Source organism: Rhododendron vialii, chromosome 2a (assembly GCF_030253575.1).
Source record: "Rhododendron vialii isolate Sample 1 chromosome 2a, ASM3025357v1".
In the NCBI taxonomy this organism is placed as follows: domain Eukaryota; kingdom Viridiplantae; phylum Streptophyta; class Magnoliopsida; order Ericales; family Ericaceae; genus Rhododendron; species Rhododendron vialii.
In genome coordinates, this window is record NC_080558.1 from 5,798,090 (window position 1) to 5,825,474 (window position 27,385).

The 27,385-nt window shown below is 38.0% G+C and overlaps 1 protein-coding gene across 1 annotated transcript; it reads left to right on the forward strand.

The window, feature by feature from the left end:
* The first annotated feature begins 5,443 nt into the window (after nucleotides 1-5,443).
* LOC131316468 (heat shock cognate 70 kDa protein-like) lies at nucleotides 5,444-26,099 on the forward strand. The gene is made up of 2 exons (XM_058345847.1): nucleotides 5,444-5,758; nucleotides 23,957-26,099. Exons 1-2 carry the CDS (start codon nucleotides 5,545-5,547, stop codon nucleotides 25,582-25,584), a joined length of 1,842 nt encoding a protein of 613 aa, XP_058201830.1. The 5' UTR covers nucleotides 5,444-5,544; the 3' UTR covers nucleotides 25,585-26,099.
* Nucleotides 26,100-27,385: the final 1,286 nt, after the last annotated feature.

Genomic DNA, 27,385 nt, shown 5'->3' on the forward strand with positions numbered 1-27,385 from the left:
CGACCCACAAGCTTGAAATCACGTCTAGAGAGTGGAATGGATGTTGATTGCCATGGGTTTTGAGCTTAGAGGGTGGGTTTTGGTATGAGAGAGAGAGAGAGAGAGAGAGAGAGAGAGAGAGAGAGAGAGATGGGAGATTTATCTCCTACAACAACAACCCCCCCCCCCCCCCCCCCCCCCCCCCCCCCCCCCACATACTAGCATATATAATCCTAACACATTAATCCCAAATTAAATAATTCAATAAATCCCTCATTTATTTCATATTTCAATATTAATCAAATTAAATCTTTTAACCAATTCCGAAAATATGGGTCTCGACAGTCCTCTTAGTGATTCTAACTCTTTAAGAACACATGTAATCATTACATTTTAGGTCATAATGTTTCATTTATTTTATTGTCCCACATTGTCACCCTTATTGTAACTCTTTTGAAGTACAATCTATGGTAATTTTTTTGAAACTATGCATGCAGTTACAGATTTTTGACTCTCTAAGAGGGATTACCATTTGAAAGGTCTCAAAATAGAATAGCAAACTTACATTTATGAATGGAAGATTAAGGATTAAAACCCGAAAAACAAGGGAGAAAGACTCACGGTAAGAAGTTGGAGAGAAACACTTCACAAAAGAAATATAGGGAAAAAATCAACCAAAGAAAAAAAATGCAAAAGAAAGAAAATCTCACTATCAACACCCAACCAATCTAGCACTCCTACTCCGGCGAATCAAACGCGCACAAAGACAAAGTCCGACAACCACATCTGCAAACTAATCCACAAACCGCAGACGCACCTCTCAGTGATGGAACACCAATGACTACATGACGGAGAAGGCGCAACGGTGAAGAAGACGAGAGGATCGAGGCGATTGGCAGGATTTTTTGGGATAGAGCGAGGGTGGAGAACGGTGAATGGAGAAGAAAGCTCTCCGATCAAGCCGATGGAGAGAAAGCCAAAGTGGTGAGGTCCGTAAGGAAAGGAAAGCTCCCCTCCCACCACCTCGTTTACTATTTGTTGTTTCCTAATACATAATAAGGAACTACTGCGTAATGTAGTAAATCTCTATTTGGGTCTGCGCACGTATGCATTCGGTTTGAATTGCTTTGAATGAGATTAAACACTTGTACAAAGATTCATAACATTAGCATACTAATTCATTCATTTTTATTTAAAAACTCATAACAAGACACAAATTCATATTATGTAAATGTTTTGAATTCAAAATATATGTCACAATTAACAAATTCTCTATGTTGGGTTGAGCCAGACTCAAAACAAAAGTCCAAATTTCTATGCATCGAGGTGAACCTGATCGACTCTTGATAACTTGAGCTCGGGCTGAAGTCATTAATTAGAAGTCAAAATAGAGCCAAAAGTCAGAAAACTTTGCCCAGGCGAGATTATCGGCTTTTTCAATCCAAACTAATAAATGGACGAATCGTCAAACAAACAAACAAATGAATTTGAGCCAAAAATTGCTCTCCACACAATTCTTCTCAATGTGCAATTGCGATATTTTGTTTGTTTTTTTAGCAGACTTCCAGTGAAGACCTGTGCAGCTACTATGTTTGTTTTTTTAGTAGACTTCCAGTGAAGACCTTTGTTTTTTTAGCAGACTTCCAGTGAAGACCTGTGCTTCCAGTGAAGACCTGTGCAGCTACTATGTTTGTTTTTTTAGCAGACTTCCGGTGAAGACCTGTGCAGCTACTATCCCAAAATATTAGCCCCTTGTTTTGTTACCAAATAAAGTGGGGCCTAGTTCAATGGAAAATGAATTTGATTCAGTCCTTTTGATTCCCTCATTTCACAACGATCATTTTGTTTGTTTTAGCAGACTTCCAGTGAAGACCTGTGCAATTACGATCATTTTGTTTTTTTAGTAGACTTCCAATGAAGACCTGTGCATTTTTAGCAGACTTCCAGTGAAGACCTGTGCAGCTACTATGTTTGTTTTTTTAGCAGACTTCCAGTGAAGACCTGTGCAGCTACTATCCCAAAATATTAGCCCCTTGTTTTGTCACCAAATAAAGTGGGGCCTAATTCAATGGAAAATGAATTTGATCCAGTCCTTTTGATTCCCTCATTTCACAACGATCATTTTCAACTAAATGGAAACGAGACTCTCTCTCTCTCTCTCAAAATTATTCAAGCTAGTTTCAAAAAAAAAAAAACCTGAAAAAAACTCATTTTTTTTTTTTTTGGAAAAATAGGCCTTGTATAGTAAGGAGTAGTTAGGGGGGCGGAATCCTCGAGAGACGCAACCTAGTAGTCAGATATCCTCCTCCTAATAGTCAGATATTGACTAAAAAAACCACTCATTACTCATTATGGTTCTAATTTACGGTAGTGAAATATTTGTAAATTATTATTTGTGGTTGAAAAACTATTAAGTCTTTTCAGTAGTGAATAAGTTGTTGAGAAATATGAAGTTGTTTTCGGTAATGAATAAGTTGTTAATGAATTTTTTAGTAGAATTAGTACTGTAGCAAAATAAAATTTTGTTGACAATTTTTTTGTTAGTGAAAACGAAATGGTAAAATGCTGAAAAAATTTTTGTTAGTGAAAATAAGATGGTAAAATTCGTTAAGTTTTTTTGTAATTTTTGTTAGTGAAAACTTAATATGTATATTGGCCTAATGCTATACATAGTGGCCGGGGCAAGAAGAGAGATGGCGTCTAGTATAAAAAAACACTCGCATCGGAGTAGCGTCCAGTTGCTTGCGACAGCAAGGACTAGTCCGTCGGTGATCTGCGCCTTTTTGCAGGAATGTGCCTGCGATTCACTTTGTTGGATAGCAGTTCGGGTGGGATTTACATTGGCTTTCGTTGTTAGCTCTGATATGGTTTATGTGCCACCCTGCGGCGACTTAGGGAATGGGAGGGGTTGTAATGCACCCGCCGCACTACATCATGTAGTGCGGCTGATCCGACTATCCATCTCGGTGTGAATGACTTGAATTTAATCTGAGCTCCTACAAATCCTAACCGTCCATTATTCGGATGAAAATCCGGACTATCCATTGTCGAGATGGACGGCCGGATTGGCCGCGTGCACCGCAGCACTACCGGATTCATGAGTCTAGATTCCTAAGGTAATATATTGTGAGAGAATGACATATCTTGTAAAACGAAAAATAAGTACGTAACAAATAAGAAAACCTTAGCGGAACTAGGCCTAACTCCAATATTATCGAATTTTATTGTCGATTGTGTAAAGAGTTTGAGGCTCGCTTTAAGATTTTAATGCAAAATCAGAAATCTAGAATCATCCCGAAAAAATCAACACAAACACCCACTGGCCACTATTATGTCTTCAAACAACCAAAAAGATACTCCTTCTGTCCCACTTTAAATGTTTCCCACAAAAATTTTTGCATTTTTAAATCCAAAAATATATCTTTTATTATTTTTCACACCAAATTAAAGTGCTCAATAATTTGGTGTAAGAAAATTAAAAAAAATAATACTTAAAAACATATTATTTTGGGTTTAAAAATTCACAAATTCTTGTAAAAAACTTTTAAAGCGGGATGAAGGGAATACAAATTAGAGTAGTAAATTAATGTACGGCCATACATTATAATAATGCAATATTATAATCTACCGTCCAAAGCTCATTCTATGTGCAATATTATAGCGTATGGCCATTTATTACAAATTCTCTCACCAAATGCAACCAAAAACTCTTCACCGAAACTCTCTCTTATCAAGTCTCGCAAAACACTCATTTACACCAAAAGAGAACATTTACTGGCTTCTCCAATATTCCAATATTGGCTTTGAGCAAAAAATTCCACACGCAGTCCTTCTCAAATACGTACGAAAATGACTGTGTATGTGTGGATATGCTTATTTAATGTAGTTTGTCTATTTAGCAGACTTTTAGTGAAGACCCCAGATAAAGTTAAAGTGAGACCTAATTTCAGTGGGAAATGAATTTCATTCAGCCCGTTGTTTGGATTCCCTCGTACCATAATGAAGAAATTTTTCGGTGCTGGGTGGGTATATCCTATGTGGTACCCGTTCGGCACATTTGGACTGTGCGATGGACAGTTTGGATGAACTGAGCGGGCACCACGTGATACCCACTCGGCATTGAAAAATTTTCCACCACAATGGGTTGATATTTTCTCATTGGACGCCAAACCATCATTCTCAATTAAAATGAAAACAAAAAGAGATACCGAAGAATATTTGACTATCAATTATTATATAACCACAAAAATATCCACCTTACACACACACTAACATGTTTTGATGGGTCTCACACACACTAGAGGTGTAGTGTGTGTAGGGCGTAATGTGAATGTGAGTGAATTTGGGTAAATATTTGTATAAGTATTTGTGGTTTTAGAATGATTGTTTCAATATATAGTACCCACACGTACTCGTCAATAGGGTAATTCCTAGCAAAAATATTTTGTTTTTTTTCTAAAAAGTGGTTATTTCTAAAAATATTTGGGTAAAAGTAAAAAAAAAATTTACATTTTCGATTACTCTCGTTGAGATGAATCAATAACCCAAAAATAATTTGGCGCAAAACTAACAAATACAAAAAAATTCAAATAAAGACAAAATTATCAGATTTATGAGAAGTTCAAAAGAATGGAGTAGTAGATTGTCGTTTATAGAGAAGCCAAAGCACAATACCGATGCTAATTAATAGATACGTTTTTCTCTCTTTTTTTTAATTTTTATCATTAGGAGTCTGTACTTTATTTTGGGCTAATGCAATAAGTGTTCAATTGTGAAGTACACAAATTGATGAGTATTGATAATATATAGGTCTTAGTGTTCAAACAGAGCCTGAAATAAAATTACTCATGTATTGTAAATTCGTTCTAGGGTATTCAATTGACCAGCTTGGGTTGAGTCTGGACTCTGGAGCTAGCTTGCTTTCTTTTTGAGATGAAATTATTCAGTAATCCGGGAGCACGTAATGCTCGAGGACTATCGGCAGCTGGGGCTGACTCGTGGTGGGTCCCACCTTTTGTCTCTTCCACCAAAGTGGTGATAGTTAACAAACCAAATTGAATGGCCAAATTGCATGCGGCCGGCAGGAGCTAGATAGATTTTTTACGGCCGCTCCGTGAAAATATGGTGTTTACAGAACGGCGTAATCTCAGTCGTCTCCATTCATGCAATCAATGGCTGAAATTCATTTTCAATTATTACTTGTCACAATTAACTTTTTTCTAGAAAAATTTCATTAAAATTTGGACTGTCCAAAAATACTTTTGAAAGGCAGAGATTCACTACCATAAACTTTCTTTACGGAAACTTCCGCATTTCCGTAAATAAGTTTTTCTCAATAAACACACAATTATCCAGAAACCATCTCTCACCGTCCAAAACGTTTTCATCAAATGGTTACGAAGCTTTACTATTCGGATGGTCGATTCCCTATAAAAAGTCGTCCTTTTCCACCCCATTCTACTCAGCATACTCCTTAGATAAAGCCCAAGTGCAACTGTTTTCTCTCTCTAGCATTCTATTTGGGAAATCGATCTCTATAATTCTGTGAGGTAATTAAGGAAAAAAATGGCTGAAATTGTTGAAGGGCCGGCCATCGGGATAGATCTTGGAACTACTTACTCATGCGTGGGGGTTTGGAAACACGATCAGGTTGAGATTATAGCAAATGATCAAGGAAACAGGACGACGCCGTCTTGTGTTGCATTCACCGATACGCAGCGTTTGATTGGTAATGCCGCGAAGAATCATGCCACCATGAACCCTGTTAATACTGTTTTCGGTATGTTCTCTAAAAATTAATCCAAGCTATTTTTATACAATTACATGCATGTTAATTCTTTTGTTGCTTCTATTGAATGCTTCATGCCTTCTATTATATGGGGTTGTTATTTCATCATTAATCTGTCCAACAGAGCCTTCACGCACTTGAATGCTCCTTTACATCTTAGTTATTCATGAATTGAGGATGGTGCTATGCAGTGGTGTGCGTAGTACCATGCTGCGCAACTTCGAGCCGTCGAATCATGCATCCGACGACTTGAATTTTACCTTACTCACAGCATCAATCCGAAATCCGTTATTCATATTGTTGTTTTGCATGGGCAGAACTATTGAAGGGGCCTTCAAAAAAGTGATGATATTCTTGTACAATTTTATCATGACGATTTACTGTTGAGTAATGATAATACATACCATTAATCTATATTATAAAATATAGCAATTTTTATTTACCCATACAAATATGAGCACCTCTACAACCATCCGATCGCCTCTAATTAAGATCATAGTCATCCAATTATTCTTCTTTGACAGTATACAAGACAATTGGGTTTCCAATACTGTGATTGCCTTCTAATTTTTCCATTAACACTATAAACCCACAATAATTTTCTCTTTCTATATTTCCTTTTTTTTAGCCAATCTTCTATATTATAAAAAAGAACAATTTTTGTTTACCCATACAAACAAAAGCACGTCTCCAGCCGTCGGATCGAAATTCCAATAGGTTACAGCCGTTGGATTGAATCATTAATTCCAATCTGTTAATAAGTCTCACGTTTGTCTACCCATTTCAAAATGTTTTCAATAGGTTATAGTCATTTCTGTCTGCCTCTCTCACTCTCTCTCTCTAGATCTCTCTCTCTCTCTGAACCCATTTCTCAATGCACAATGAAACACTCGATCAGCCCCCCACCAACTCATTCGACGTTTCGGGTCGGAGCCCCCCTCAATTCATCGTCGATTGATCGCCTCAATCTCTGTACACATCTTCTTCATATCTAAAAAAAATCCATTTGGTTTTCTCTCTCCGGTAAGAATTCCTCCATCCTCAATTTCGCACTAGACTAGGGTTTTCCTAAATTGTTGTTTAATTTTCAAAACAAAGAAAAAACAGAAGGAAAAAAATATTATTACCAAGCTTAGTGTTTTAAATTGTTGTTTAATCCATGAAAAAGTTTAGTGTATTGAAGTTTTAGCCTTTGATTGGTGTATTGAAGTATTAGTTACTATATTGAAGTTTCATTATTTGATTGGTGTATTGATGTGTTAGTTCTAGAGGTTCAATAAAACGATTATTAGGCTTGGTAGTATATGGGTTCTTTATGTCATGGCCTGTATATAGCCAATTTCTGTAGCTTGGTAGTATATGGGTTCTTAATGTTTGAATCCTGACAAAAAAAATTTCTGTTTTTCATGTCATGGCCTCTTGATTTATACATTAAAAGTTTTGATAAAGATTTTATTCTTTTTTGTTGAAAAGGCTGAAACAATGATTAAGGAAAAACAAAAGGGAATAATCGCAGATAAGGAAAAAAAAGAAAGATAACTAGTACTGCAAGAAAGGGAAAAGAAAATTCGTGCCCAATGGTATTTGATAATAAAAAACCCCAAAAGGAAACATGTTTCCATAAAAATAAAAATAAAAGAGAAACAGGGCAATGATAAATTTACTCCAGTTGTTTCCAAAAAATGTGCCGCATTGTTCCTTTAGACGGTATTTAGATCGTGTTGCTGGCATTGGCATCCACTGGTGTTACATATTATCAACTTGTCTTTTATTAATTTCCACATGTCAAATATGTTTTACAAAATTTTGAAGAATTAAAAGTTAAAAACTTAAAATTAAAGTTTTACAAAAAATTTTCGCTATTTGGCGGGCCTCGATTTGTCTGCCTTGGTTTCACTAAGAGTTATCTCGATCCCCTTTATTATGAACAGGGAAATTTTTTAAATAATCCTCAAACTTACACTCAATGTCTATTTGACTCTCAAAACATTCAAAAAAATCAATTTGACTCCAAAAATTATCTTCTATTATTCAAATAGACACTTTTCGTCATATTCAAATAAATTGATACCGGAATTGGTAACAAGGATTATTTTTCGTTAAATGAGAGAGAGAGAGAGAGAGAGAGAGAGAGAGAGAGAGAGAGAGAGAGAGAGAGAGAGAGAGAGAGGGAGAGAGAGAGAGAGAGAGAGAGAGAGCAATTTCCATTATCAATTTAATAGAATTTTACAGAAAAGGTCTATTTGAATAACAGAATATAACTTTGAAAGTAAAATTGATTTTTTGGAAAGTTTAGAAATCTATTAGACATCAAGTGTAATGTTTGGGAGGTGTTTTGAAATTTTCCCATTCATTTAATTATTCGGACTCCACCCTATATGGTCAATCTCGTGAGATATTTTTTATTGTCAGTGTTCATTGCGTTTTGAATGCATTCCATTCCACCAATGACCAATATCGTAAACTGAATATTGTCTATGCTGATTTCGAATTTTTTTTTTTAACATTACCCTCCTTTCTATTGGTTGAAATGGTGAGGATCCTACCGCAAAGTGACGTCATGCTTACTAAAAAAATGTATTATGTAACGGGTAAAATCCACTTTAGGTAAAAACAACACTCTTTGAGATTAGTGCACGAGGCAACTTTGCTGAAACCCAAAAACTTGCAACACAAAGAACGGTGAGCGCACCTATGCCTCTCGTCGGCAAAGGCCCTTCGATGGCAAAGTTAGTGTACATACTGAAACCCTAATTTCATAAGGAAAAATAGCGAGTAGGATTATTGCTTAAATGATACATTTTCTCATTAGGTTTATCTCGTATTTATAGATTGTTCGTAACATGCTCCTATTTATACTCATTTTTTGCACTGCGGATCGGGCTAGCCATGATTGGGCATTTAATTAATTCTTTAATTAAATTGGGCCGAAACTGGGTAATTGATTGGTTAAATATTGGGCCATGGGTTTTTTCCATTTGGGCCCAAGAAACATGTAGCCCATAAGAAGAGCACGGCCCATGATTTTTTGGGAAGGTAGCCCAAGGTTGGGCCTATGAAGAAAGGAGCAGATCTGGCTCATGAGGTGCGGCCCATGTTTTTAGGGGTTTAGTTGCTGCCAAGGTGGTTATTTCCCTTCAAAATCAAAGGCCAATTGACTTGGTCAATTAGCCTTGTGTCAAATACATACAAAGAGAGGGAGATAGTGGGAAGTTACTGTCACGTCACCCATGATTTATCAACTGCCAGAAAATTACCCATTATCTTGCATTTATGAAAAGAGGAGCAGTCGTGGGACACATGTCGGCCTGCGGAGCAAAGCAGAATTCAGATTCATGCCTGAATCAGGTTATTGCTGTGCCTATAAATACAAGTTCACAAGATGAAAAACAGGTCCAACACCAATCAAAGCTCAACGCTTATAAATACTTTCCTACTTTTAGCAAAGTAGTTTATCGAGTACCTCGTGCTCAAACCTCATTCAAACTCACTTCATCAAGTAGTTTGGATTTTTACTTTTCTTGTAATCAAACTTTATTATCTCGGAGTAATAAAGTTCACGTTTTTAAGTCTCATTTCCTATACGACTAGGAAATTTAAAGTCCACAACCGTGTGGCAAACCACAAACCTCATTGTGATCTTTAACATTTGGGTCACACACAATCGCTCTTACGTTAGAAGTCAAGATTCACGGGAATCTTCATCTAAAGTTAGGCGCTACAAGTCTTGGCACGCCCGCGCTCAATTCATTCACGCCTTTGTCAAAAACAAGAGTTTTCAGCTCCCCAAGCACCTTTGTTTTCGTAAGTTTCCTATCCCGTATTATAAACTGCAAGCTTTCTGGGACTCTTTCCCCTAATAAGCCGAGATCCCATTTTCGTTGGGAAACTCTCCCTGTATGGAATTTGTTCCATATTAGACCTCTTTCCTTATCCATCTCGATAGGATATATTATTTCCTTATTCGTGGGATCCGTCCTTATCACATAAGGAGCCTAATCTAGAATGATCTGGATTAGTTCAGCTGCTCATCCTGTATGTCACTTAGTCTGGGTCAATATTACATGATTGTACCCTTTGCTCGACGATCATGTCGAGCTCTGCTATATACTACCCCCGTGCAATCGCCCTGCTCGACCTTACGCCCCCTTACGCGGTGTTGCCGTGTTGCCACGTACACCATCTCGGATGCTCTCCTCGTGGCAATCCCGTGCTCATCACGTGGTCGGCTCTTATCTCTGCAGTGCACCCCTACGTGGTACCCTGCTCCACACGTGCTCTAGTGCATTTTCCTTTGGCCAGGGAAAACCCCACTACATATTGCAAGGATGAGACCTATTCTATTTCAACCAATAAGAATGAGGGTAATGTTCACTTTCTTTTAAAGAGAATGAACAAAATTGCACTCGCTGATTTCCCCTATGGAGCTAAAGAGGCTAAACGGGCTAAAAGAGCTAAAGGGGCTTATTTCTCCTTGGTTTTTATGATGGAAAATAAGATCGTTTAGCCCCCTAGGAAAACTTGGCCTAAGAACGTAAAAACCCTTCTTCTTCTTCTTTTTAATGGCAAAAGGTGAGTTTTATTAATCTATAAAATTATTACAAAGATTAAAAGGACCATGAAGAAAAGGCATCACAATAAGAAAAATGCATCTCAACTAGGTTGACACCCAATCCGTTGACAATCATATACTAAAAGAATACGTAAGAAACCTGGCTGGAAGTTTTAGTCTGAAGTTGGACCAATTTGAATCGGCAATTCACTTTGTGTAATCCAACCATTTGATAAATATTGTACTATGATTCTGCATATAGCTATTAATAATCCGATCAATTAGAAAAGCTCTAGCTTCTTAACTTTTTTTAAGGAGAAAGGCAAGAAATTAAGTAGAAGCTCATCCATATATACATTTACAATAATTTTTTTTTTTTGATCCGCCCATACATTTACAATTGACTTTGATTTTGGGTTAACTAGCAATAAACCCGTGCTACGCACAGGATGAGTGAATATCGAATGTTTTCAAAAAGGTGAAAAGGCAATAAGAATCAATAAGAATTTCACCAAAAAAATAAATTTGTAAAAATGGTATGTATTTAATTTGTAGTCTGCTTGTATATTTACAACTTAAATAGGCGTATAATATCGATCTCTTGTTAATAATGTCATGTGAGATTCATGATTGGAGATACTCCTTAAAGTAATTTGAACTCAACATAAAAGTTCTCCCTTGAAAAAAGGAAAATTTTTACAATAGCACATGATCTTTTATACAAATCACGCATAGGCACCTGACCTTTTAATATTATCAAAAAAACACTTGACCTATTTAAAAACCCATCAATTTTCCACCTGTCGTTAACTTTCCATCAAAAAACATATGGAAATACTGAAATTTCCTACACCTGGCCATTTGGAGGGAAACCAATATACATTTTGGAGAAAAAACACATTACTCTATTGATTTCTCCCACCAAAACCTACCAGTGGGGTCATGAAGTTCCAAAAACACATTACTCTATTGCGCCAACCTTTTGTGACTTATTGATTCGTCTCGACAAGACGAATCAGAAAAGTATATTAGTTTTTTTACTTTTACTCAAATATTTTATGAAATAACCACTTTTAATTCAAAAAAATTTACTATTTTCCAAAATATTTGGGTAAATATATAATTTTTTTTGTGTGCAAAACTAAGAAACATGAAAAAAATTCAAATAAGAACAAAGTTAAAAGTTATAGAAAAAGTTAAGCGGAATGGGGATGTCCCAAAATCTCCAAACATCTCATTCTTCTCCTTCATTTGCCTCACACCATCTCAAGCTCTGCCGAAAAAAATGACACACAAATTTGATTCCCAAAATGGGCAATAACCAGTTCAACAAAAGCAAACAGTTACAATAATCAAGATGAAGTCTTATAAGCATTACTCCCATATCTAACAAAACATTGGAACACCATGGCCCACAGGTGGATTTTGGCGGGAGAAATCAGTAGAGTAATGTGTTTTTCCCCCAAAATATATATTGGTTTCCCTCCAAATGGCCATATGTAGGGCATTTCAGCATTTTCGTCTATTTTTAGAAAGAAAGTTAACGGCGGGTAAAAAATTGATGGGTTTTAAATAGATCGGGTGTTTTTTTATGATATTTAAAGGTTAGGTGCCAATGCATGATTTGTGTGAAAGGTCAGGTGCTATTTTGAAATTTCGCCTTGAAAAAATAGGATTTTTATTTTTACATCTTTTCAAAATTGAAGATTAAAACTTATATAAAGTACATTCAAGGACGGAGGGAGATCAGGTGTGCTAAGGATGGCCATTGCTCTCTAATAGCTATAATAAATCAACTTAAAAGGAAAAAAGTTACAAGGCAATCAATTGAAAAGGAAACGTAGATAAGAAAATGTTAACAAACTTTGGAAATCTGTAGGTTATCGAAACCAAAGATTGTGAAATGATCGGCCAGCTACGATCATAATGTAAAAGTGATTGGACGGTTAGAGAGGTGCTCGTGTATTATTATATCGGTGAACTTACCCTTTTTGCAATTAAAGGAAATGAAAAACGTTTATATGCTCATTTAAATGTAATTAATCAACCTATTTATGGGTAATCAATCTTTTTTTCTATAACAATTAACCCATATAAATGTAATGTAATCAACTAAAAGTGGTAGTGAATTGAAAATGAAATCGTAGGAACCATGTAAAGGTAGTCAATTAGGTTTAAATATTAGGAAAGATTCTCTATTCAGAAAAAATTTAAACTCTTTGGGAAACCTGTTGATTGTTATTAAGCAGTAAAAGAAAACCTGTTGCTTGGGTAGTAAAGTTACACGGATGAAACCTTGTAAATTTCAGCCCTAGGATTTATTGGTAGCAGATTATTTAGTTGCTAGGGTTCTCCAATCTCCACACATGAGATTTCACTGTGCAAAATGTGATAATTGATTAGTTGATCTGAAGTTAAGGCTTCCTGCAAGAAAACCCGGAAAAGAAAAGCACCAAATCACACACTACATTAATTGGTATTTCCAAAACGAACACATTTTTTTCAAAAACGCATTTTTTTTATTTCATTTTATATAAACCGATCATATTAGCGAACAAAACTCACCTACATTAACTTCAATGAAATCAGATCGATTAATGTGTTTTGCAAAAAAATATAAGCTCTCAATAAGATTCTTAATTAAGCACAATAAATTGCACGTAACAATTAATAAAAAGATGATGGAATATATGGTTACCAGTCCGTTACCACATTAGTTCTGCATGGAAGTTGAGTTTTTCTTTTCTTTTCTTTTTTGTTGATAGGCAACAAAGTTTTATTAAGAATTCAGCAAGAGGTACATTGAGGAGAGACCAAATACGGAACATAGAAATTGAGGTACCATAAAGGTCTTCAGATAAAAAGAAAAAAGAAAATACAATCAATAAAAATTGAATGAGTCTCAATACATTTCAACATTCAAACCAAAGTATCTGGAGCGATCCAATAGATCATATCCTCCACAGCAAAATGATCTTCAGCAAGGGTTCCCTTCATCACTCAGATCAAGTCGATCCATTAGCAACACAAGCAGCAAACAGATGGAGTAGTAATATGCAGACTCAGAAACAACATCCAAAACTGTAGCTTACAATCATAGTTCATAGGTAGAAGCTACTGGGTTGGCTATACATCCAGCAGACCTCTTAGCCCTCCCCAGAATTAGGAGTTGAAAAGGGGAGTAGTACACACCTGAAACTATTAAGCATTGAGTAATTGAGATACCCACACATTACAGCTTCCTCATTTAGCACCAACAGCATAAATTGACATCTTATCCTCAAGGCATAGAAGGCCGAACTGATCTAATACTCTTAACCCTCCCAAACTGTGGAGTTGGAAGAGTAGTGGAATTTCAGAGACCAGCATACCTCCATATTGAACCTTAATCATTTTACACCAGTAGCAACATTTGACATCTTAGCCTCAAAGTAGATAAGACCAAAACTGATCTAACACTCGTTGTCGTAGCCCTCCAAAACTGTGGAGTTGAAAAAGTAGTGGAATTTCAGACAACAAACAACATCTTCATGACTTCTTGTTCAATAGCTTCATTTCTTAGTGACCTCTTAGCCCTCCGTATATCTTAGGAGTTGAGAAGAGGATGTATTAGAGCAGGGGTGAGGGGTGAAAACTCTTAGCCCTCCAAGTATGGGAGTTGACAAGAGGCCCATTAGAACATTAGCGTCATGATCGACATTGTTTCCAAGGACCTCACCCTCCGAGAAACAGGAGTTGGAAAAGAGCCACGCCAAGAGGAAACTCTTGGACACTCCAAGCCACCAGCCCCACAAGAAAACAAAAGACTCTGACACACAAGAGGGGACAGACACCACCCTAACCTACACCCAACTAGAAAAAAAGACAGACCAAACAAAAAACACACCCAACCACCCACCACCCAAACACCGATCGAGAAAAGAAAACCAAACCACCCAGACACAACAAACCACCCTTGACAATATAGAAGAGAAAAAATATAGAAAGACCAAAACCCAAACCCAATCCCAAAACCCCAAAAACAACCCAAATCAAAGGAAACAAAAGGGAACAGACTCATTCAACCCACCACAAAGTGACCAAAGGAAACCTTACACCTTCACTTTTCTGATCCCCATCTAGATTCCACTTAAAATCTTCCACAGAGTAATACATTCCACAATTCATATCTACCTACAACTTCATTGGGAGCATACACATTTACAATGAAACATTCCAAGTCTAACAAAACAACAGTCCCCATCACAAAGTGTGTGCATAGCGACAATCCTTGGTTTGAACTTGTCTGAAACCCATATTGTTAATACTCCCCCAGAATGTCCCACAGCCCCAGATTCAGCATATTCAACACTAGAGGAACCCCACATTCTTTGAAACAATAGACATCTCAAACCTCTCAATTTTGGTTTCTTGCAGAAATTAAACATCAGGACTTCTATCTTTAATAAGCTTGGTAACAAAACTCTTTTTAACTGAACTACCTAACCCCCTTATATTCTATGAAATGATTTTCATTGAGGCCTCTGATTTATTCCACACTGTTGTACAGTTATTGGTTCCTCTTAAGAGGTGTAAAAGTATTGTTTTTCATCGATGCTTTCAATGCTTTAGTCTCATTTTCTATCATCTTTTTTCATTCTCAGCATATCCCCAAATTTAATGGCAAGAGTGTTACCTGCTATGATAGTATTCTGCAGCTCCTTATCTATTTCATTATGCTCCTTTTCTTGAGAATCAATAATGTACCCATCAATATCATCCTCTTCTATACTCAGTGATGCTTCAAACTATTGGCTTCTAATGTTTCTTCTAACGGCACTTGGATTTAAATCTACATGGTCGTTTATGCCTCGCACCTAAGAGGCCCTTATTACAACATCAGAATCACAAGCCACTGGATTATTAACCTCAGTTCTTCTCTCCTTTTCTTGCTCCTGCTTGTCACCTTCTTGGGCTTCTGTGTTTTGGACTTGGCTACTATTGTTAATCGATTCAAAGCAAACTTCAATCACTGGGCTTTGTGAATCCTGTACAATAGAATCTAGTCCATGAGTAGAGTTAATGCTCTCCTCATTACTTCTCTCACCAGCATCAGGATTCTCGAGAGACATGACCCCAAATATTTTTTCTTGTGAAGGTGGTTTTTTATGAGTTGGTTCTTTCTCCATCCCAAATTGGTGGCTGCCATTAATATCTCTAGTCTCACCCTTTTCAGCTTCCTCTTCCTTGTTCTTTGCCATGTCATTTGGAGTCTTATTCCTTTGTTTTTCCATGTTGTCCACTGAATTTCTTTTCTTTTTATTGCTGGCATCCATGTCATAATCTGTATTGTCCACCTGATCATCTTCTTCCTCAGCTTCAGAATTTGAAACCTTGTTTGTTGAGGTCACCGTTCTAAAGGTGTCCTTTTCCACTCTAACGGTGTATTTTCTTCCCTTCACGATCAATTGTATCACTCCTCCAATCTTGTTCGGATCTTCTGTAGCAATAAGAACTCTGCCTTTAGCAAAAGATACTTCCTTCAGTGTATCATGGCCTACTTCAATGAAACAGCCCCAAATACTCCCAAGTCCCAATTGCTCTGAAGGACGGAACATGCCATGCGCTGAGAGGCATTCTGTAACATGCCATCCAGACAAATCTCTCATAACTCGTTGATTCTCTGTTCCATGGATTTAACCTCTTCAAACCATAGTTCGAGCCAGTTTTCCTTCAAAACTTCGTTTCTGTGATCTTCACTCGAAAAAGTAAAAATCACCTACCTCATCCCATAGGTTTGATCTGCACACTCTCCATCTTCTCCTTCTTCAACAATGATTTCAATACTTGGGTAGAGGTTAGTCATCTCATCTTTCCGACAGCACTACTATTGAGCCATCCATTTCCCACTGCTTGAACATTAATGGTTTTACCTTCATTCTTGCTCCCAATTTCTTGGGTTGTCAACCTTCTGTCTCCTCCCTGTTTACTGGATTCTGGTAGCCCTTTCCTCCTTCATACCTCCTTTCCTCTTTTTTTAAATTTCTTCAATGGTTGGTTTTTCAATTGGATCCGAGGCTTCTCCTGGAAAATTACTAAGTCCTTCCCATTTCCTGACGAATTACCTCTGTTTGCTTGTGGTCTGGACTTTCCGTGTTGATTTTCATTTCTCCACTGATTTCTGAAGCTATATCCATCTCCTTGGTTTTCCTGGTTGTAACAGTTGTAGATCTGGGTTGGGTATCTATCTTGCTTCTTCAGAAATTTTGCTATGTTCGCCACCAGCTTTTGGCCCCATATCCAAGTCCCATTTGTAGATTCTACAGCTTGAAACGCATCCCTACTAGATTCATACCTTACAAAGCCAAAGCTCTGTCCCGTACTCCTGCTTTTCTTATCTGGGATGAAGCAATCCCTAATCCTTCCAAATCTTGAGAATAAACCCTTTACGGATCCCATTTGGGAGATTATCCACGAAGATCGTTGATTTCCTCTGCTGGAAATTGATTCCCCTCTCTCCTCTCTCTTTCTCTCTCATCTCTAGCGTTCCTTACTCCACGTTCACTTGAAGTTGAGTTTTTCTGGTAGAAGATGTTTGATTTCTTTCATAATGCTTCAGAGCCGTCACTCTATCTGTCCTCGCTTCTAAGAATCCGCAATCACCAAATGATAAGATCGAAAATGAGTAGCTCCATGAAAAGAAGTTTCTTTTTTTCCGGTCAAACAAAAATTCATTAAAACTTATGAAAGAGAGTACCACATTAAAAGTACAGACAGAGTTTTAGGACGACTGAGCATGGGCTCACAACCTAGTCTGACACTTGCCTGATATTTAGGCAATCTCTAATTACAAATTCTCTCATCGCGATAGGCATGTCCACAACAAACACACGTTCGTCCGTGTATGTTCAGCTCTTAGCCTAGCAAGGTGATCAACACATTGATTGGCCAAACGAGGAATGTGACCAATCATAGTGTTAGTCTGAGCCAATAAAAAATGAGCTTCATTGATCAGCACACTTTGGGAGTGATTGCCTGGGTTTCCTTTCGTGATGAGGTTCACAGCTACGAGTGAGTCGGATTCAATCTTCACATTTGCCAGCTTCCTTTCAAAGATGATTTCCAGACCCTTGTGTATGCTCCATATCTAGGGCTGTTACGAACCCGACCGGACCGAAAAAGACCGAAAAAACCGACCGATCGGTTCGGTCTTCGGTCGGTCCAAGGGAGTTTTTTTTCGGTTCGGGGTGGTCCGAACCAAACCGAACCTAGGTCGGTTCGGTCTCGGTTTTCTGGAAATCTATACCGACCGAACCGAACCGAACCGAATGCGGACCGAACCGACCGAACCGAACCGAACCGACCGAGGACCGAACCGACCGAACCGAGCGCGAATATTATATATTTATATAATATATAAATATATTATATATATTTATATAAATTGTTTTAATCTTCTGGCTCTTATTGTTTTGAATGGTTAACTTTTGGCTCTTACTTTTTTTTTTTTGGAATTTCATTGCTTGATTTATTTACGTTTTTGCAAAATTTTCCAATCGATTACTCTCTCTGTTCTAAATTACTTTAACTCCTCCAAGTTATATACACTAGTGTAGAAAATATTTCCATTCGATTGAAAAAAAAAAGAAGATGGTGGAAGAGTACTTGTAAAAGTTGTAATTGTTTGAGCATACTTGTTGTATGTTTTTTTTTTTTTTCAATTGGTGTTTGAAAAAAAAAAAAAGGTACAAATTACGATGGCCCAAATGTGAAAAAATGGCCCAAACATGGGTGATTGACTTAAGGTTGAAAATTGCCCAAATATGGGTGAGAAACATGTGAAAATGGCCCAAATATGGGTGAAAAAATAGTCTAAACATAGCCCGTAGTTTATTGTTAATTTTTAAAAACGGCCCAAATGGCCCAATTAAGGCCCATTTCGGGCGGACCGAACGCCCCGAAATCCCCGACCGAACCGAACTCACCCCGAACCGAACCGAACCGAAATTAATACCGGTCGGGATCGGTCTCCGGAATATATACCCCGAACCCGATCGGGGTGCGGCAAATCCACCCCGAACCGAACCGAACCGACCGAATAACACCCCTATCCATATCTCTACTTCCAAGCTCTAATTAAAGCTTCTCTTGCCATAGTATCCCATGATCCAATCTCCCAAGTGGTTTCTGAATAAGCCTCCAAACCCTCCTATTCCTTTGGAGTCATACCAGCAGTCATCTGTATTCAGCTTGACATTAATTACCTGCAATTGGGTTAGACCACGAGTTTAGGCATGTCCTTGCAGAGCCATTAGTGAGAAGGGACTTGAAAGCATCCACAATTTCTTGGGCATATGCAATAATATTCCTAGCACTAACAAAAGGTGGGATGTAAAGTTGTCAAAGTTTTTTTATTTCGATATTTCCATAACTGCCATAGCGTGGTGATAAACATGATGTGCCAAGGAATATTATCACCATATCCTGCAAGTCTATTGCTTCTCATATTAAGATAAATCTATTCTTCAATTGGAGTATCCATGTCCCCTCCCAATACATGGCTAGAGGGAATGTGTCTCCAAAGCTCCCTAGCTTTGTTTCATTCCCTAAACAAATGACTGACGTTCTTAGAATAGGTACTACATCTTGGACATAAGTCCTAGGTTGCAATTAATACCTCTTCTAGCCCGGAGGTGATTGGTTGGAAGGCTATTGTGAAAAATAATTCATAAAAAGGTTTTAAATTTTTCTGGCATTTTAAGTTTTCAAAACCACTTCCAACCTTTCAAGTCCAGAGCACCTTTGTTAATAATATCATAAGCAGTAGAGATGGGTAAACTTTCCATTTCCAGATCCCACCCAAGTGGGATGGCGGACGTATTGGGTGCAAATAGGGATACTTATAGCGTTTTTACTCTCAAGAGTGCTGACATCAACATATGGGGCTATCTCGTCCAGAACCTAAGTACCATTCATGATCAGCGTTTCTACCTTTTGGGTAGAGTTAACATGTTCACCAGGGTGTGATAAAGCCAGAGGTTTATCCCCACACCACCAGTCGTGCCATATGTTAACAGATTTCCCATCACCAATTACCCATTTCACCCCTTGTTCAAGGACCTGTTTCGTGTCCACAATACTCCTCCAAATATAGGAGGCAGGCCTGTTTCTTGGCCAAGAGGATATGGAATGATTACTCAAGTATTTGCCCCTGAGGATAGCAGCCCACAATCCTCCTCCTTCTCGGTTGGAAACTTTCTAGCCAAGCTTAGTGAGGATTGCCATGTTATGATTTCTAGCTTTTTTGATCCCCAGGCCACCACAATCCTTACTCTTGCACACCTTATCCCATTTGACAAGATGAATTTTCTTTTCGTTAGGGGAATCACCCCAAAGGAAATTTCTGTTCAATCTGTCAAGTCTTTTGCACACAGAAGCAGGCAGGTGCATAGTTTGCATAGAATAACTAGGAATGGCTGAGGAAACAGATTGAACAAAGGAACAAGAGTGAGTCTACCAGATAGCATAAGCATGTTGGAAATCCATCCAGCAAGTCTACTTTGGACCTTCTCAATAATATGATTGAAGTCTTGTTTACTAACCCTCTTATGGAACAAATGAACTCCAAGGTATTTTCCTAAGTTATTAGTGAGTTTGATACCACAAAAATCATTGATTCTCCTAGCCTTGATTCTAGGTACATTTGGGGAAATAAATATTTTGGATTTATCCAAGTTAACAGTTTGTCCATACAAAGCACAAAACTCATTTAGCACCTCCATCATGGCTTTCACAGTGTTCAGATTATCTTGACCAAACAAAATCAAATCATCAGCGAAAAAAAGATGTGTTAAGGGCATGGAATTTTTGGACACTTTAATCCCTTTCTAGGTCCCTTCCTCTCTCTTACTATTAATTAGAATAGATAGCCTTTCCATGCATAGAACAAATAAGTATGGAGATAGTGGATCCTCTTGTCGTAGCCCAAGTCCAGGTGCAAACTCAGCAAGGGGCTCCCCATTCCAGAGAATAAAGGTTTTAACACTGGTAACACAGTTCATGATAATGGAAATCCAAGAGGCATTGAAGTTAATAAAGTTCAATGTATCAAATAAGAATTTCCAAGACACTTTATCATAAGCTTTTTCCAGGTCAATCTTAAAAATCATACCACCTTTCTTCCCTTTTTTGTCTCTAAGCGTGTGAAGAACCTTTTGTGTGATAATAATGTTGTCATTAGTGGTTCTACCAGGTATGAAGCTGCTTTGAAAAGGACTAATTATCTTGGCAAGCAGGGGTCTAAGTCTAGCCACAATGATTTTGATAATGATTTTGTGCCCCACATTGCAAAGACTAATAGGTCTAAAAAGCTTTATGGAGTCAGGGTTGTCAGTCTTAGGGATCAAGGCTATGAAGGTTTTATTCATGTTCTCAGGAATGGGCATGGAGTTAAAACAAATATGCACAAATCTACAAACCTCAGGACCAACTATATACCATAATTTGTGATAGAATATATATAGCCTGTATGCCATCAGGGCCAGGGTCTTTATAGGCTTGTATGCTTTTAAAACTACTCCAAATTTTCGTATCTGAGATAGGCATGAAATGTCTATCATTGTCCTCCCTATTTCAATGTAGCCGATTTTGAAAAGCCGCAGCCACCTTGCTTTTCTGCTTTGGGTGGGGGGGGCCTCTCCCTCCTCCCCCGAGCTCCTCCTCCTCCTCCTCCTCTTTCTTCCCCCTCTTCCCTATGGTTTTTTTCTTTTCGTTTTCTCCTCCCTCAGATCTGACCCTCTCTGTTCGATGGGCTCCGCTATCACCGAAGTCATTTGTCCACATGTAATCCGTCGCCGGAGCCCTTATGGTAGAAGTGGTGGAGGCAGTGAGGGTTGCGATCCGTTCAGCGGTTTTTGGGCGGCTGGATTTAAAGCAAGATCTGGGTGAATTTTGTCTCTCCTTGTGAGAGTTTTGTCTCTCCTTGTGAGAGTAATAAAGCTCACTTTTGGGCGATTTGTTTACTGTTCGGGCTTGAGAAGATTAGTACGCATCTATTGGTGGTTTGTTAGAAATTCATTAGTGTGTTCATTTCTTTTGCAAGATCCTTCAAAAGAAGGGGAAAAAAAAGCCCATATAGTTGCACAAAGTGGTTGTTGACATGTTGTGATTAAGATAATAGGCTAACACAAGTTGCAACCGATTAAAAAAAAACGTGTCCCAATGATGTCCAAAAGGAAGGAGCAAAAAACTACAACAGTTTCATAATTGAAAATATATACAACATTTCCATAACTGAAAATGAGACCACAACAATTCCATAGCATAAATGCAAAATGTAGTTCAGTAAACAGAAATCCATTGTTGTTCAAAGGAGGGAAGAAAGACCATAGCAACATTGTTGGAGGGAAAAACACACCAACTGAGATAAAAATAAAAAAAAAAGGCTGTTGATTTTGCCACTCCTTTTTTTGTTAACGCCACTCCCCTGCAAGTGTATTTTTTGTGCAAAAATATACTTGCAGAGGAGTGGCATTAACAAAAAAGGAAGTGGCATAATCATTTCCCTAAAAAAAACACCAATAGTTCAATGAATCCCAACTTCCCAATTTATGATTCGCCTTCACGTGTCTTCGCTCAAACCACAATCCAAAAACCGAAAAAGCAGCAAAATTGTATACAAAGCTTAAAAAGGCTATGAAACATATACTATTGATTTAAAACGATGAAACACAATAGGTTTCCCACCAAGTATTAGATTGTTACTCATAACGTACTCCTTTCTACAGCTCAATTTTCCATCGCTTTGCCATTCGCTCCTCATACAATATAATCAATTTCGCTTTCCTTACTTAATAGCTCTGTGTGTTATTCTGCTTAGGGATGGTACATGAAGTCAATTCGTTTCCATTAATATGTACTTTAAATCTCCAGGACCATCAAGGAAAAAATTCTAGTTTGATTAGAATTTGCACTAGCCACTATGATATTATTAGCAATCAATAGTTCTGCATTCAAAGTCAATGCTGATGAATAATCTTACGAAGGGACTTTAACAGATAAGATTTCTCGTTTTCCGGTCAAACTTTTGTCTACCACAGTTACATCAACAACTGGCAAATCGAAGTCGCTAATACTTCTTCCCATACTTTCTAAGAAACAACCAAGGCTTCTTAATGTTTTTAGTATCCTCTCCTCAAACACAATGGCTTGTGTATGTCACTGGTGCAACATTTTGGGAAGCCAGACCTTTTTATAACTATATAACAATAACTCTGACTTGTAACCCAGAGTGGAAAGATATTCAAGATGAATTGTGTGAGGGACAAACACCATAGATAGGTCTTTCTTTACTACTATGGCACTCAAGAAATTCAGAGCGACAAAGATCTACAGGTGAAAACAAAAAACAAGAACAAAGATGTATTCCCCTCAGTGGATACTTTATCAGGACCATAGCAAGGTATTTATGGATTGAGTCAAGTTAAACATTTGAGAACAAAGATTCTGTTTGTTGGTGTACATGACATTGATCAAATATTTGGTGTACACCATTCTAGTAAAAGGAGAAGAAGATCTAATAGTGGCATGCGTTACCCAACATTGGCTAGTCATGTACACTATATTAAAACACAAAAAAAAAAAATCCACTCTTTAAGACAGGAATGGTGGGGAAACATGGTATTGATTCAGTCAATTACACAGGAACTAACATGAATACATGGATACTTGTTATGAATTTGGGGCAACAAAGTCCGGCTTGCTCGGCACTAACCCAAAGACGATAAACAACACGAGCAGGAATGTTGGGTAATTCCATCGAACAAGTGGTGTGCAAGAAATCAACAATTCAATTTTGTTGTAAGGAATATCAATCTGATGTTGAAAGTAGAGATACCTATACTTGATGTAGACGTTTACAATCAATGAAGATGGGAAAGAGAGGGTGGGAAAAATGCAACTTACTATGCAGATATTGTTGGAAGTAGAGAACTTGGCAGTCCAAAGAGGTCTTTGTCTTTTGTATGAATGAGAAATGGATGAAGGGCTAGACATGAAGATGTCTGTAAACGGACACCGGGCTCGTCTTATCGGGCTCCTTCGATGAATGTGGAGAGGATAGGATCTTAGTAACAGTCCATAAAAGGATTGAGGGTCGGAGGAGAACGTGAAGTAAGATGGAACCACGATGAAGGTCAGAGAAGAAGAAGATGGAGGGAGAGCCAGAGGAAGACATGATATTTCTAGTTGATGGCCGTTGGAACTTTGGAGAGATGGAGAGAGGATACGTCGTTTAGGGTGTTCGGAGGAGGCTGCGTTTGTTGGGGGAGGAAATTTTCGGAATATTAAATGGACAAACATCTCACCTTTTTATATGGAGTTGTTGGGTTGTATTGAGCCGGTTGGGAAGAGGGGTAGCTAGGGCTGATATTTGTTGAAAGTGCAAAGGACATTTGTGGGAAGAAAAAACAAGGAAACATCTTCGTACATTCAAAAGTAGTATATATTTGAATCTTGAGTTAGTTATTAGACTATCTACCTCTCTCCTTTGTTTACATTTTTTTGGTACATACTATTTTTTGGGAATTAGAAAAATTTAGCCAACTATCTTATATCTCTCTCTAGTTTCTCATTGGTTCTTGAAATTTTGGTGTTTCCAGATGCTAAACGTCTAATTGGACGAAAATTCAGCGACGTCCATGTTCAAAGTGACATGAAGCTATGGTCATTCAAAATTACACCCGATCCAGATGACAAACCCATGATAAAAGTAACTTACAAATGTGAAGAGAAACAATTCTCTGCAGAAGTAATCTCCTCAATGGTCCTCATAAAAATGAAAGAAACCGCAAATGATTACCTCGGCACTACCATTAAAAATGCTGTTGTCACTGTCCCTGCCTACTTCAACGATTCTCAGAGACAAGCCACCAAAGATGCCGGAGTCATCGCCGGTCTCAACATCATGCGAATAATCAATGAGCCAACTGCGGCCGCAATCGCGTATGGTCTTGACAACAAAAACAGTAGCAATGGTGAGAAAAATGTGCTCATATTTGATCTCGGGGGCGGAACATTCGACGTCTCTCTATTAAACATAGAAGAGGATATATTTGAGGTTAAAGCTACGGGCGGAGATACCCATTTGGGGGGTGGGGACTTCGATAATAGAATGGTGACCTATTTTATTGAGCAATTCAAGAAGAAGCACAAGAAGGATATTAGTGGGAACCCAAAAGCTTTAAGGAAGTTAAAGTTGTTTTGTGAAAGAGCTAAGAGGAATCTTTCGTCGACAACTGAAACTACGATCGAGATGGATGCATTACATGAGGGGATTGATTTTCACTCGACCCTTACTCGGGCCAAGTTCGAGCAGTTGAACATGGATTTGTTCATGAAGTGTATGGAGCCAGTGGAGAAGTGTTTGACGGATGCCAAAATGGACAAGAGCAGTGTCCACGAAGTCGTTCTTGTTGGTGGGTCCACTAGGATTCCCAAGGTCCAGCAATTGTTGCAGGATTTCTTCAGTGGGAAGAAGCTTTGCAAAAGCATTAACCCAGATGAGGCTATAGCTCGAGGTGCCACGATTCTGGCCACGAATTTGAGTAGCGAAGGGAAAGTGAAGGTTCAGGATTTAGTGCTATTGGATATCACTCCGCTTTCCATTGGTACGGACTTACACGATGGGCTTATGGATGTTTTAATTCCGAGAAACACCAAAATTCCAACGAAGAAAGAGGAAATTTATTCTACTGCCAGAGATTACCAAACTTCTATGTCTTTTGGAATCTATGAGGGGGAAAGAACTCAATACGAAGACAACAACTTGTTGGGCAAATTTGTCTGGTCTGGAATTCCTCCGGCTCCAAAGGGAGTCCAAAGTTTCAACGTCTGTTTCGACATCGATGTGAATGGTATTCTGAATGTGTCAGTGGAGAACATAATTACCAAACAGAAACACGAGATCCTGATCAATAAGGGTAGGCTGTCGACGAAAGAGATAGAGAAAATGGTACAGGAGGCTGAGAAGTACAAGTCGGAAGACGAGGAGCACAAGAAGAAAGTGGAGGCGAAGAACGCGTTAGAGAATTACACTTATGACGTGAGGAATACTATTAAGGATGACAAGAATGGCGCGAAAATTCCTCTGGCTGACAAGGAGACAATTGAAGCTGCGATTGAGCAGGTGACTCTCTTGTTGGATGAGAATCAGCTCGCGGAGACGAAGGAGTATGAGAATAAGATGAACGAACTGAGGCGAATTTGCAACCGAATAAATAAATACTAAGATGTAGCAAGGTGCCGTGGTGGTACGGGCCGAGGAATGGGCAACGGTGGTCCTCCTTTTTGTGGTGGAAGCGGTGTTGGACGGATGGAGTCCCATATTCTTCAGTGGGAATATATTTTTGCGTTCTCTTTTTATCCGCATGCACTTCTCTTTCAATCTTTTTTTATTTATTTAAAAACACAAGATTATCCTTACATTTTAATTAAGCTCTTCACTCATGATGGGCACTTTCGAAACTTCATATGAATAAAGGCCGAAAAAAGAGTACGTACGGATAAAAGGAGAGTGCGAAAATTGCTTTCCTCTAAAGTTTGAGTTTTTCAGTCATCCCTATGTCCGCTCTGGAAACTAATTACATATACCTTTTGGGTATTTCCTTTCACTAGTTTTTTGTTTTCGGTTTTTGGTTTTGCTTCATGAACACTATTAATTTCTCCATATTCACTGCGTCATCTCCTGCAAGTAGATGGAGAAAATATTATGTGAAATGTTATCTATATCTGCTTTTGTCATTAAAATTTGGGATTAGTACTGCAAAGGGCGGTTGGATAAGTTGGATTGCTAGGAACAATAAGCTAAATAAGTAAGCATCTATATATGAAGTTGTTTCAGGAAGTTCTCAGCAAAATTAGTAGTAAAACGTTAAACCTTCTGGCTAAGTGGTCATGCGATTTTTAAAATTTGTTAGCCCAGAGGTTTCTATGGATTCCTTGTTGATTTTGAAGATAACAAAGCATAGAATATTAATGGAGAATATAATTGATTTTGAGATGTTTTATACTGATTTGAATAAATGTTAATTAGTTTGTAGGATTTGATTAAGTTGAACAAAGAGAGAGTCTACATGAAATCGCTATCTTTAATAAGTCAACATTTGAATAGAAGGAGATACAGATTAAGGACAATTCTCCTCCTTATCTCTAACGGCTAGTTGAATGTCTTTATTATCTCTAACTGCTAGTTGATGGGCTCATTTAAAAAGTGGAAGATGGATTTGAAAATTCTTGTTTTTACACACCTACGCCGTGCAAGGCGTGGATGCATTTGTAGGCGTTGGTTGATTGAATATGGGCATGCTAAGACTTGTAGCGCCTAACTTTGGATGAAGATTGCCGTGAATCTTGACTTCTAACTCGTAAAGTGATTGCGTGTGATTCAAAGGGTAAAGATCACAAGTTGGTTCGTGATTTTGTCACACGGTTGTGGACTTAGAATTTTCTAGTCGTATAAGAAATGGAACGTAAAGCGTAAACTTTATTACTATATCGGAATAACAAAGTTGAGTACAACGGGAAAGTAAAATCTAAATTACTTGAAGAAGTAAGTTGAATGGGGTTGAGTACAAGGTACTCGGATCCAGGTCTGTATCAGTTCTCTGGCCTCTCTCTCTTGTAGCCAAGTGTCCCACATTGATCCTCCTTTTGTGCAAGTTGGCGGTTATCAGCAGTTAACAGAGGTTAAACTTGATCATGGCTAATTCAATAACTGCCCCAATTTATTTTTTCGGGCAAGTGCTTGTCATGGGCCATTTACTGAGACAAATAACCTTTTGGCTTGGAGGAAAATAACTGCTCTCAGAAGTCAGAAGAAACCAACTCTCTTTATATTGTGGGCTGCTCTTTAATCCGAAATGGGTTCCATCTTCTTTGGGTTGTGTTTCTTCTTGCATGAATGAACAATTGGGCCCAAGAATATCACAAAATCACGGCCCAACAAACCCTTTAATTCCGCAAACCCATGAGCTTGGCCCAATTTAATTAAATAGCCTTTCACTGTTAGTCCGATCCATAGTGCCAAAAAC